Source organism: Lissotriton helveticus, chromosome 1_1, assembly GCF_964261635.1.
Source record: "Lissotriton helveticus chromosome 1_1, aLisHel1.1, whole genome shotgun sequence".
Lineage (NCBI taxonomy): Eukaryota > Metazoa > Chordata > Amphibia > Caudata > Salamandridae > Lissotriton > Lissotriton helveticus.
In genome coordinates this window covers 609,551,832-609,565,921 of record NC_136057.1, presented here as the reverse complement: position 1 = coordinate 609,565,921, position 14,090 = coordinate 609,551,832, and the positions used below count along the sequence as shown (strand labels likewise).

Sequence of the window (14,090 nt, the reverse complement as noted above, 5' to 3'; positions counted from 1 at the left end):
CGTTGTGCTGCCTTCGGCCTATTCGCACATCGGTCCGCTACTGACGCAAACTCACAGGCCAACGGGGCGCCCCACGCCGACTTTCAGCATTGTAGGATGGCCACACCAGTGCGGCAACTTCCTACACACCACCTCGGTGCCATCCGGATCTTGGCGCGTAGTGAAGCTGCAGCAGCTGCAAATAAGCTTCAGACAGTGTTACAACCGCTGCTCAGAACTCTCAACTATGACACCACCTCGATGCCATCCGGATCTTGGCGCGTTGTATTGCCTTCGGCCTATTCGCACATCGGTCCGCTACTGACGCCGCCTCACGTGCCAACGTATTTTCTCCGCATTTTATACCCTATGCCGCATAACAGGTCATGTGACTTGTTTATAAAACTTTTCATTGGTTCATTTTACTTTTGGTTTCCTAATGATGGAAGGCTTGATCATATGACCTAAAAACAACACTTTTCATTGGATGAAAACTTTTTTTTTCCCCCAAACGATGAAAGCCCCACCTTGTTTCTGGATGTTTCAGACTGAAGCTGGCGTCACCATGAGAGCACCACCATCTCGTAGCTCCGTCGTGGTCATTCCGCGAGCAATCATGGCAGCCGCTCCCCACCAGAAGCCTGCAGGAGTCGGGGCCCCCAAAACTTTTGATGAATTCTCAAGGCGGAGGGGACGCTTTCGAGAATGGGGTCCAAGACCTAGCAGACAAGCGTCCGATTTCCAAGGTGTCCCAGGGCCATTTCAGTGGACCAGGCCCAAAAAGGAAACAGCCTGCCGCCATTTTGAGAGTCCTGTGACAGCCGCCTATCGCTGCACCGCAAGAGTGGGCGCAACTCAGCTGAATGGCGGATTTTGACACAGTGGACCAAAAGCGGACGGAATGGCAACTGAAACGGTAAAGGGGCGCCCCACTACAACAGACTAGACTCCACCTGGAGAGGCCCGTTCACGCCGCCTCCCCCGGGGCGCTCCACGCCGTTATTCGGAGCAGCATTGTAGGATACCAAAACCAGTGCGGCAACTTACTGGACATCACCTTGGTGCCATCGTTCTGCTGCCTTGGAACTATTCGCACAACAGTTTGCTACTGATGACCCACCCCCCGCGACGCCCCACGCCGTTATTTGCTGGGTGGCAACTTACTAGACATCACTTTTGTGTCATCTAGATTTCGGCGCGTTCTGCTGCCTTGGAACTATTCGCACAACAGTTTGCTACTGATCACCCACCCCCCGCGACGCCCCACGCCGGAAATCTGGACGTTGTGCTGCGTTGGGACTATTCGCACAGCCGACCGCTACTTCGTTGTTTTTCTCTAAAAATGTTTATATGTTATTACTATTTTTGTTTTCTTGTATATATTTATAAATTATTAAAGTTTTATAATCTTACTACTTTGTCGGAGTGCTATATATTTTTAATGTGACACATAATTGTAAAAACTTTGATGTACAAAGAGTCATCCCTGGAATCTTCCGCTTCACGCTCGGTCCCCTCCCCAATCACAATACAGAATGGTTTTCAGATAATAGCAACGCTTCTGCTGTGACGGATCTCATCGAGTGTGGGCCTTGATCTACTATAACTCCTTTGAAGACGGGTGATTCTTTACAGCTGTGGCCATAAACTACATCTGCAGGGCTAGCTGATAGCCTAGGACCGGCCTGGACAATCGGACACAGAGGAAAAGGAGTGTCAGAGGGTGCGGTAGTGAATAGGGCGAAAGGGAGGTGTCGGGCGGGCACAGGGTGTGATTCTCAGGGAAGAACAGCGCAGATGGGGGGAGGTTTATTACCCATGCATAAAACAGAGAGCGGGGGTGACCACTGCCTGGGGGAGATGCTTGCGAGGGTGGGGAGCCATGCTAAGGATCGACAGCGTTCACAGAGTGGATCTGGTCAAGGCATCTAAAATGGCTGCCGTGCACGACAAAAGTGTGGCATTTGAAAAAAGACAAGATGGCGCACACAATGTTTTTCAACAATTCCTGATTTCCTTCGAATCGAACGTTAACAGACGTTGGGGCATATTACCAAAGTTAAGCGATATTTATCCCTAACGATGCATTGCAAAGATTTTTTTACCGTCAGAAATTATCGCAGATAAACCTTGCTATTATCAAGGTTTATCGCAAATACGATAAAAAACGAGCGCAATGCATTAATGTCGCTGAAAACTCCGCGATATTCATGCATTACCGAGCTAATGCTCTTAGCCATGTTATCCACCTCCCATTGGATAACATGGCTAAGAACTGCTCAGGGCAGCTGTTACTTTTTGGAGATATTCGCGCTTATCTCGAATATTTCCAAAAGTTGATAATAGGAGATAGCGATGTTAGCGACTGTTTCCAGTCGCTAACATCTTGGCATGCCCACTTTGCATGTCATTAGTGATAAATATCACTCACATGCAAAGTGGGACCCAAGATGGTCGCTATCTCCTACTAGCCGTCGCTAACTGGTGTTAGCAACAGCTAGGTAATACACATATAATTTTATCTCCGCGAAGCGGAGCGCTGTTACAGATATATATCTTGTTTTTGAACGTTAATTTCTCAAAATGCACTGAAGCACATATATTGAGACATAGCAAAGGCACATCGGGCTACCAGTCCCTAATATTTTACCAAGTTTCGTGCAAATCCATTCAGCCGTTCGATTATTATTATTATTATTTTTTTTTGCCCCGCGGGGCCCTTTTAAAACCTCCACATCAAACCTAGGGGGTCAGCGAGGATCTACTATGCCCCCTTATGGTCATTTGCCCCTTCGCTTTGGCCTCCTCTTGTCTCTCGATCCTACCGAGAGACAAGATGGCGGCCGCTACGTACTGTTTGGAATGTTTACAGACACCGGAGAGCCAATCAGCTTCGCTTCGCAAAGCTCCGTAACGCGAAAAGTACGCGAAGCGGTGCGCTGTTACAGATATATATCTTTTTTTGAACGTTAATTTCTCAAAATCCACTGAAGCACATATATTGAGACCTAGCAAAGGCACATCGGGCTACCAGTCCCTACAATTTTGCCAAGTTTCGTGCAAATCCATTCAGCCGTTCGATTATTATTATTATTATTTTTTTTTGCCCCGCGGGGCCCTTTTAAAACCTCCACATCAAACCTAGGGGGTCAGCGAGGATCTACTATGCCCCCTTATAGTTATTTCCCCCTTTGTTTTGACCTCCTCTTGTCTCTCGATCCTACCGAGAGACAAGATGGCGGCCGCTACGGACTGTTTGGAATGTTGACAGACGCCGGAGAACCAATCAGCTTCGCTTCACAAAGCTCCGTTGCGCGAAAAGTCCGCGAACCAGAGCGCTAACCGGTCCGCTGTTACAGATATATATCTTTTTTTAAACGTTAATTTCTCAAAATCCACTGGAGCACATATATTGAGACCTACAAAAGGCACATCGGGCTACCAGTCCCTACAATTTTGCCAAGTTTCGTGCAAATCCATTCAGCCGTTCGGGCTAAAAGTGAGGCCAACCGCCCTATGGAAAACTCAATGTTAAAAACACGTTTTGGGACCCCCCTTTTTTCTCGGCCCCCACTGGACGAACCCCCCCCAAATTTTCAAGGGCTGCTCAGAAACAAAATGTGCCATTTTCCTGAAAATTTCAGCCGATTCCGTCCACAAACGCCAAAGTTATTAGACATAGAATTTTCAAAAAACCCATAGAGAAAAAATCCTAACTATATATACCTACTGGCGACCGCCAGTAGGTAATATATATATATATATAAAAAAATGTGTTTACACTTATTTTTTTTGTCAATTTTTTTCTATAACTAAAAGTAATTACAATCCACCTATGAAAGGTTATACTGGCAATTTTTTTGCATAAAGTAACAGAAGACTGTTTCTAGAAATAAGAATTACTAGAAAGGAAAATGTTTCTCAGACTGTATCCATCTGTTCATAGCTTCTAATGCTGTAGATTCGCATGCTCTGCATACTCCTGCCATCTAGTGTTTGATGCACACGTTTGGCAGTTGGTTTTATTCAAAGAGGTTTCGAGTCACAAATACCTTGTAACTTCTCCCTTAGTCCACACAATCCACTAGGACAAAGACTTCACCTCAGATTATTGTTTAACCCAGCAGGTGAGTAATGTCAGTGGAGTGCAGCGAACCAAAATAGAATATAGGAGTTGAGCACTGTGAAGGGACAGTGTGGGAAACATGTTGGATCACCTCATTGCCCAGGATTAGGGTAAATGTGAACCTACAGCACTTCAAGCTATCAACAGATGATTAAATGGTAACATTTTCCCTTTATAACATGTGTGGCTCGGCATAGACTGTAAAGCTGTTTCCCCAAAGAAGTCACTAGCTAGCAAGGAATGCAGATATTTGGAATAAGGGCCTGTGTGTGTCCCAACATTGCCTGCCGATGGGCTAGATATCCACACAATAGTATTTGGTAAACTTGTGTGTTTCAAGGTGGCACCTTTACATATATAGGCTATCAGGATGCTACTGAGGAAAGACATTGTGGCACCCTTTTTGCATGTGGTGTGTGCCCTTGGAAAAGAGAAAGAGAAAGCTTTGCCTTGGCATAAGAAGTCGGAATGCACTTTATAATCCACTTCGTAATACCAGATTAAACCCTTGTGTAAAAGCTAGCTTGTTTCAATTTAGTACATAATCACCCTTTCAATGTCTAGTATGTTTATGGCCCCTTCCACTATAGATTCTGGTCGTGGAAAGAAGACTGGCAGCTCAACGGTCTGGTAGATATAGAAAGGCGAGACTACCTTGGGCAGAAATTGGGGGGTTGTCCTGCAGACCACCCTGTCCTATTGGACCTGAAAGAAGTATTCCGGGATTGTTAGGGCTTAAAGCTTGCTAATACACCTGAACAAGGTTATTGCTATTCAATGTCGAAAATTCGCGGAGATTGAGGCAACTATGACTGCACTTACCTAGTTATAAGGTGAAATGTGGATTAAGCTTTTGGTGCACAGAACCGGAGGCTCAAACCCTTAAGCCTCCTGGGATCAAAACTCCACAATAGCAAATACAACAATTGATCCAGCTCTCCTTATAGCTTGCTTTGTTGAAGATGTGGTGTGTGCATGGGTCTGATGGAGATCCGGAGTGGATAGTGTTCATGTGGTGTGGGCATGGGTCTGACGGAGATCCGGAGTGGATAGTGTTCATGATCTTGATGGTGTCGTCGTTGATGTTGGTCCAGGAGAGCAGGCGGTTGGTGCGGATGGTGGTCGTGGGGACGGAGGTCTCAGTGGTTGTCGGGGCAGTCGTGGCATTGAAGCTGTCATGGATGTCTGCGATCTTGCGGTGGAAGAAGGTGGCCACCGAGTTGCACAGGTCTTGTGAGGGTGGGACGTCTTTGGTGTTGGAGCAGGGGTTGGAGAGTTCCTTCCCGATGTTGAAGAGCTCTTTGCTGTTGTGCACGTTGTTGTCTAGGCGGTCTTTGAAGGAGGCCCTTTTGGCAGATCTGATGAGGTGATCGTGTCTGCGGGTGGCGTTCTTGTGGGCTGCGTGGCTGTCCGGTGTTCGTTCACGGAGCCAGATCTTCTCCAGCTTTCGGCAGGTTTGCTTGGAGGACCGGAGGTCTTCAGTGAGCTAGCTGGCTTTCTTGTTGGCGTGACTGTTGGAGGGTTTCTTGATCGGGGAGAGGGTGTTGGTGCAGTCGTAGATCCACTGTCTGAGGTTGCGGGTGGTGGTGTCGGTGGGGTCGGCGGGTGGGCTCTGGTCGAGGGTTAGCTGGTCTTCTGTGACTTTGCTTCAGCAGCGGCGTGGCATCTGTTGGGTGCGGTGGTGCGCGGTGGGTTTCTTGAAGGTGAAGTGGATGCAGCGATGGTCAGTCCAGTGGAGTTCGGTGGTGTGGTTGAAGGAGCTGTGGGGGCTTGCGGAGACCGGCGTAGTGGGTGGGTGTTGTGACGAGTTGTCGGAGTCCGAGGTTGGCTAGGTTGTCGATCAGGGTGGTGGAGTTGGTTTTGTTGTTGTTCTCGAGGTGGAAGTTCAGGTCCCCGAGGAGGATGTGGTCCGTGGAGGCAAGGGCTTGTGGGCTGACGAAGTCGGCGATGGAGTCGCTGAACTGTGGTCAGGGTCCGAGGGGTCTGTAGATGAGGGTTCCTCTGAGGGTGGTGTTGGGGGTCGGTGTGGATCTGGAAGTGCAGGTGTTCGGCGGTGCTAGGGTGTCGTTGGTGTTGGTCGAGACTCAGAGTGTTCCTGTGGACAATGGCGATTCCTCCTCCTGCTCCGTTGGATCGGTCCCTGCGGGTGATCTTGTAGCCTTCCGGGATGGCTATGGCTATGTCGGGTGCTGAGGCGACGTTCAGCCAGGTCTACGTCAGGAAGGTGACGTGTCGGAAGGTTGAGTCGAGTAGGTCCCAGAGTTCAGCGGCGTGTTTGCGGGCGGAGAGGGTCTTGAGAATGATACATCTGAGGTAGTTGGGTTCTTTCCTGGTCGGCAGCATGGTGGGGCGGAAGCTTGTGAAGCTGCAGTTCCGGTAGGTGAAAGCTCAGTGGGTGCGCTTCGGGGCGGCCAGGAAGCAGGTGTGTGATCGTCCGGTGTGGAGTGCGTGGAAGGTTCTGGCATTCCAGGCATAAATCCATTAGAGCCCTGACGAAGTTCCTACAAGGAACGAAACGAGTTGGTTGTGTCAAGTTCTTGGTAAACATTACCGAAATAAAGAAATATAATTTGGACTAAAAGAACGCTTGTTGGATTTCAATGAGTGCACCTTCCGCCTTCCTAAGAACACAATGATCAGAATTTATGCCCTAAGACGACGGGGATAGGAAGTGTTTTGCACCAGAGTTATAATCATATTTGTACTTGTGTATTGGTTGTGCTAAACCATGGTTGGTCGTCCTGCTCTTTAGTTTGCCTGTTAATATTTAGGAGCAACCCTGAACCTTGCTTCCTCAAACAAAAAGATACAAGAAGAAGGACCTAAAAGCCGTGCTCAAAGAAAAAGGGGGACAACTTGGCCCCAGCCCTACAAGCCCGTCCCAACCTGGACCTGCTCCCATGAAATCACGGTGTGTCCTGCAGTCAGCAGCCCCCCAGAACCCAGAGGACCTGCCCTGCCTTCCCAACCAGACTTTGTCTCCCCATCAGCAGACCCCACCGAACTCAAAAACTACCGCCCCATCTCGCTCCTCCCATTCCCGGCCAAAGTCATCGAGAAGACCGTCAACAAGCAGCTGGCCGCCTTCCTCGAGACGAACGGATCCCTCGACCTCTCACAGTCCAGCTTCCGGCTCAACCACAGCACCGAGACCGCCCTCATCGCAGCCACCAATGACATCCGAGCCCTGCTCGACAACGGGGAAACTGCGGCCCTCATCCTCCTGGACCTCTCCGCGGCATTCGACGCTGTCTGTCACCGCACCCTAGTGCAGCGCCTCAGCAACGTCGGAATCCAAGAGAAGGCACTGGAATGGATCATCTCCTTCCTCGCCGGAAGAACACAGAGAGTCCGCCTCCCCCTTTCAAATCAGAAGCCACCGAAGTCATCTGCGGCGTTCCTCAAGGCTCCTCGCTCAGCCCCACCCTCTTCAATGTCTACATGAGCCCCCTTGCGGCCATCGCACGCCAACACAACCTCAACATCATCTCCTATGCCGACGACACCCAGCTGATCCTCTCCCTCACCAACGACGCCGCCACCGCCAGAGCCAACCTGCACGAAGGGATGACAGCCGTAGCCGAGTGGATGATGAACAGCCGCCTGAAACTGAACTCAGACAAGACGTAAGTCCTCATCCTCGGCTCCTCGCCCTCCGCCTGGGACGACACCTGGTGGCCCCCCGCCCTGGGCAGCGCACCCAAACCAACGGACCACGCACGCAACCTGGGCTTCATCCTGGACTCCTCCCTCTCCATGACCAGACAAGTCAACGCCGTCTCCTCGTCGTGCTTCAACATCCTGCGCATGCTACGTAAGATCTTCCGGTGGATCCCCCACCGAGACCAGGAAGACGGTCACCCAGGCCCTCGTCACCAGCCGACTGGACTACGGCAACACCCTCTACGCCGGAACCACTGCGAAACTCCAGAAGAGACTCCAACGGATCCAGAATGCCTCAGCAAGACTCATCCTCGACATCCCCCGACACAGCCACATCTCCGGACACCTGAGAGACCTGCACTGGCCCCCGGTCAACAAAAGAATCACCTTCCGGCTCCTCACCCACGCACACAAAGCCCTACCAACCAAGGCCCAAGATACCTCAACAGCCGCCTCAACTTCTACACTCCCTCACGCCAGCTTCGATCGACCAGCCACGCCCTCGCCGCCGTCCCCCGCATCCGAAGAGCCACCACAGGAGGAAGGTCCTTCTCCTACCTGGCCGCCAAGACTTGGAACTCCCTCCCGACCCATCTCCGCCTGACCCAAGACCACCTCGCATTCAGGAAGCAGCTCAAGACCTGGCTGTTCGAGCAGTAGCGGACCCCCCCTCCCCAAGCGCCTTGAAACCCTCCGGGTGAGTAGTGCGCTATATAAATGCAATGATTGATTGATTGATTGATTGACTGAGCACTGGATCTGCTCACCAACAGACTCTGAGTCCGGTCAAATCCGCAAGTCTGCACCACTCTGCACCAGACGCCCACGGGCCGAGTTAGAGTGGCCCAACACCACGAGGAGGTCTCCTCAGCGACCCTAACCTGGGATCTGGTGATCCCTGACCTGCCTTGAGTCTCCTGACGGCGCTGGCAGCCCCTTTCTAGAGGATTCCTCCACCAGCCACCCCTGAACGTGACCGGAGCAGGTAAGAAGAATCAGTCACCAAAAGAGAACCCGACGCCAGACGGCCTTGGGGGTCCATCCGACATTGTCCCGGCATCCCACGACAATTTAACTTAGCTTTCCAACCGGTGGTCTCCTCCAGAAGATCTCTGTGCCTGATCCTACAGTGTTTTTTCAAACCGGAGAATCCCCATTGAAGTAACAGGCCACACGACGCCAAAGCAGCACCCTGCACCCCTAGTGCTGCTGTGGGTGTAACTCGGCTGCTAACTTGAACCCCCCTGTGCCCTGAGATTAAGTTCAGGAGTCTTGCTCCCTCAACCTTGTGGCCTGCTCGTGAGCAGCCACCAACCGGAGGCACCCTATCCCCCATTGGATAACACTGGGCCTCAGCACTCTGAAACCGTCCGCCCTAGTGCCCCTGACGGTGCTTTTGAGATGCATCCTTGGCCCAGGGGGAACCCTTGTTCTAACCCCAGAAACCCACCCCTTAAAATAGTTTATTTACCTGCAAAACAATAACCCTATTTTCCTCCAAAGGATTGCATGGACTATTTCCTTCTGAAAAAACATCCAAGTGTGGAGGGTGTTTTGTATGGAAACCTAAGAAACTGTGATGTGAGAAAAACTGTTTTACTTACCTTTTATCTGGGAAATGACCCAGTGTGATAATTAGGCATATCACACTGAATCTGAATAGTAGTCTAAAAGGTAATCCTACCGTACCTGCAAAATAACTGAAAAGTAATCAACTGTTTCTAAATAATTGACCTACCTAACAAGTGCATACAAATGCATTCAACTGTATTGGTTTTGAAAAGTATTATTTCACTTACCTGCACCAGGCCTGGCTCTAGAAATAAAATACAACTAAATAATTGGTCTGAGTTCAGTCTTTGAGTGTATGACATTTCTTGCCTGAGTGTGTACAATAAATGGTTAACACTACCCTCTAATAAAGCCTTACTCCTTGCCCACACTACCACAAATAGAGAGTAAGGTATTGTCTACTTTAGCCTCTTCCTACCTTTGGGTATCCAGTGGACTCTGTGCACACGATACCTCACTTTGGTATAGTATATACAGATCCAACGTCCTACAAACAGACACTCCTAATGAGGATCATCAGAGAACAGTCTGCTTTGCCCACATGTCTTGCAGGGCATAAACAGCCCTCTTTTGGGCTGGCATTCTGTGTGAATATAGTGGAACACACACTCCAAAGGTACCTTAGATGTTAATAGGTGATGAAATGATTGCTGGAAGCTAGAGGTCAAAGGGGTAATAGAGAAACACTAACTCAGGCAGACTTCCCAACTCCTGTGTGTGAAATCTGAGGTATGGTGCCTCTGCAAGGAACAAATACTCAAGGGTCTCTACTCTGATCAGCTGAAGTTTGGATGTTTTAAAACAATGTAAACAGGTTGCTAAATACTATTGCTTTTAATGGTGATTAAGGCTAATGCTTTAGCATTGTTTTTTTACCATTATCATGGGACTCCCATCATGACAAAGGGGAAGATTCAAGCATGTGAATCTATAAAAAGCTCGATGATGGAAAAATCCCATTTCCTATAGTCAGTTGCCCCTTCAACTGCCACAGAGCTAATACCCTAATAAAGGGGGGTTTCTGCATCAGTCTCTGATGCCACTTAATCTACCTCAGGACAGAGATTGGTGTGATAGAGAAGGAGTAGTGGACTTGTAGTATGAAAAATGTCAAATTCTAATCTGTATGTAGGGTTGTCTGTCTCCGAATACACATCGGTTGACACCCACGAGCTGGGTCTCCTAGTAATAATGGGGAAAATATTAAGCATCCATGTTGATTGTGGGTCTAACGCCATGAAGTTGGAATGCAGGATGCAGAGTTTTGTTTGCCATAGCACCCTTTCAACGCCTTGTGCCAGAGGTATAAGGTCAGATATTTTTCAGTTAACGCTCAGGCCTGAAGCTTTATTGTATTGCAGTTGAGAAATACAGTGACATACTAGGTGAGGTGCCTGAATACAAAAGAGCATGTCATTGGCATGGAGAGACACTTGGTCCTCCACCCGGACACTCAACTCCATCCCCCAAAATAGTGTGTCACTGCATATCCAGTCAGTCAGAGGCTCAATAGCTAGAGCAAAGAGTAGCAGGGACAATGGGCAGCCCTGTCTTGTCCACCGCTCAATGGCCAATGGGTATGAAAGGAATTTTCACTCCCACTTTCGCCAACGGTTGTGAGTATAGCGTTTCCACATGTTAAAAATCAATGCCCTATTCATGCAGCAAAGGACATGGAAAAGGAAGGACCACCCAATGAAGTTGAATACTTCTCAAAATCTAATGTAAGTAATGCATAGGGGCCAACCAGTTCTCACTATCCGTCAAGTATGAGATGTAGCCTTCTCTCTACAGTATCTGGTGCTTCAATCTGGCTCTCAGTGGACCAATGATGTGGTGACCCGACCAGTCGGTTTGCGAGAACCTTGGTGACGATCTTGGCCTCTACACTGAGGGAGATCAGGTGGTAAGAAGAGCGTTGGTACAGGGGTTTCCCAGGTTTAGGGAGGACCACAAAGGTAGCACCTTCCCGATCATAGGGCAGACAGACTGATTGCTTTAGTAAAGAATTCATGTAAATGTGGGGTTAAAATCAACAAGACATTAGGGAGAAATGCCATAGGTAGGCAATTAAGGCCCAGTGTTCACCCCCGTTGGACATGTGTGATAACTTCAGTGACATAGAGCCAGTTCTAAAGTCTCACGTTCTGCAGGCGACCAGGGGATTGGCTATGAGCAGATTAGCATTTTGTCTGTCCATTGTGCACGGGCAGCATAAAGTGCTTGATAACATGTGGTCAAAGAATTTGCCACTTGCTTATTACCAACGATGGGGCACTAGGGCCATCTTTGATAGGTGGGACAAGACACGCTCAACTTCATTGGTAACCACCAAATAAAGCAACTTGCTTAATTTATTCCCATGCTCACATATTCTGCTTTTAGAGGCTAACCATGTCTGCCTAGAAGAGTTCAACATGGTGTCTTGCAACAAGACTCTGGCATTATTTAGTTTACACAGGAATAGTAGGTCTCTGGATTCCGGTGCTTCGTGCTTTAGCTGCTGCGTCCCCTCCTTCAATGAAGTTATTTCTGCAAACCTGAAGTGGTGATGTCACCTGATATGCCCCATGGCCTGCCCCCTGATAATCTTAAATGCGTCCCATAGACTCAGGATAGACTCTACAGACCGCGTGTTGAGTTGAAAGTATTCTTTAATATCAAACTTAAGTGATATATCCATAATCAGTCACCAAGAGCTAAATCTCCAGCATCCCCTGGGACTATGTTCAACACCCCTTAGATCCATCAAAAGCGGATAGTGATCCAATATCCCCTGGGAGACTATTCAAATCTTGGAGACACGTGGGAGCTCCATGCATAAGAATTAGTTGAAGCTGGAGAATGTGTTATGTGCCACTCAATCGAATGTGAATCCTTCTTCCCAATCTTTGTGTATACACCACAAAACAGTTGGTCTCGTAGCTTTCACTCAGCCCCAGTAGACCAGTGGGTCAGCGTAAAATGATAATAGGTTTATTGTGTGGTTACTTAAAACCATTATAATTAACAATAATATGTACAATGTTAAAAAGTTCCAAGCCAGAAGGCGTTCTAAACATTTTTATGTTGAACAAAAAAGGCATTACAAGTAGTAGTCACGGGAGTCGCCTTAAAAGGACAGGCCAGAATGACTTCGACTTTTAGTTGTTAAAACTCTAGGTCCCTACAACTCCTCCGGTGCGTAATAAATAGAAAATGCAATCTGCAATAAAAGATAAACATTATTTAACAGCAGGAAGTTGGCATGAGGCCTAATGTTTACATCTAGGGCAAGAGCGTAGTTTGAATCGCACCTTTAACGGTTGTGTTGGAGCAGACAAATGCTCCGGTGGCTAGTTAAAGCAAAGTGCAAAATGCAATGCCAAAAAGTAGCGGCGAGATTTAATGAACAAGGTCAGCGTGTAGGTGACTGGATGCAAGATTTTCAATTATTTATATATTAAAAGTTTCTCTTCTTGACAAAATATACATTTCCACTCTTCACCACTCCTGCAATGTCAAGGTATTATACATAAAAGCTTTCAGTGTTGCCATTATTAGTTATTGCAAAAGTAACAAATGAAACTTACTGAAATCACTTGGAGGGTTGTGTGTAGGGTTCCTGTAGAATTCTGTTCGGTGGGCTTTCTTTAGTCCTGTGCACAATCCAAAATCAGACAGCTTTACATGGCCCTGTAGAAGGCAAAAAAAATACCAAAAGGCAATCAATAATGCTCGAAGGGATTTCATTAGAATGGAAATGATCTGCATAGGACAGTTCTAATCATATTGTTCTAGTAGGTGATATCAACATCAGCTTCTGTAGTGACTAATCCATCATGAGGACATTTTGTATCCATTCCAGGCCGAGAGCAAACCTTTAAAACCAAGCATGTTACGGAAAATGCCAATAAACAATCGGTCTTTAATAGCAACACAATATTCACAGTGTCATCAATTAGGATACTAGACAGTAATTCTAGATGTAGTCTCAATCATGGGAAATGTAGGTTGCTGTGAGTATCCCTGACATTTCCCTTTGTCCACAGCAATAACAGTGGACGGCTCCAGTTATCAGTTTGAGCCTTTATAAAGCTCTGCTATAAAGTAACGGTCAGTAAAATGTCCATGTTCCATAATGGTATAATGAGCCCAGCGCTTACCCGATGGGGCTGAATTGCCTTTTTACATCTAATTTTGTTTTCACCAGCTAACAGCTTAGAATTGTTGTGATTTCAGACTGCATGTCAGCCTACCACTACTGAGTTCAATGTTGCCAGCCTGACTAATGTAGATTTCACTTACAGACGAGTGCAAACCTACTGCTGTTTTCATCAGGCTTTGTATTCAGATTTTGCACCTAATTTTGCATCATGCTGCATAGTGATTTAAGAACATGGCTATTGCCTTACAAGATCATTTCTATACATATGACATAATCCCCGTCCCTCCCCTTGGTGGGGAACCTGTGGATTCCCATCACCAAGGAGGCTGTTGTACAGGGCACCCTAACTAAATTTGACTTGAAAACATTCGGGGACCTATTCCCGAACAACCATGTGGACACCAGATTCAAGGAAGCCACATTTCTCGACCAGTTTATACTGCGCCGGCTACATTGTGCACTGAGGTCTCAAGTCCCGATAGAACCACCTGACTTCCCTCCATTGACACTCCTAATCAAAGACACCAGTGGGGACCACTTAATGTCTAAAATGTACAAAGCCACTATTGCACTCCTACCGCCTAGGGATCTGAAGATAAGTCA

At 47.8% G+C, this 14,090-nt stretch overlaps 1 protein-coding gene across 2 annotated transcripts in view; it reads right to left on the bottom strand.

The window, feature by feature from the left end:
• The window catches only part of STK38L (serine/threonine kinase 38 like), a 456,714-nt gene that overhangs the window by 116,285 nt on the left and 326,339 nt on the right, over positions 1–14,090 (bottom strand). For both annotated transcript variants that reach the window (XM_078674124.1, XM_078674123.1), the window contains exon 8: positions 12,913–13,015. In XM_078674124.1, the coding sequence (XP_078530250.1) occupies positions 12,913–13,015 (103 nt within the window). The remainder of the gene's footprint in view (positions 1–12,912; positions 13,016–14,090) is intronic.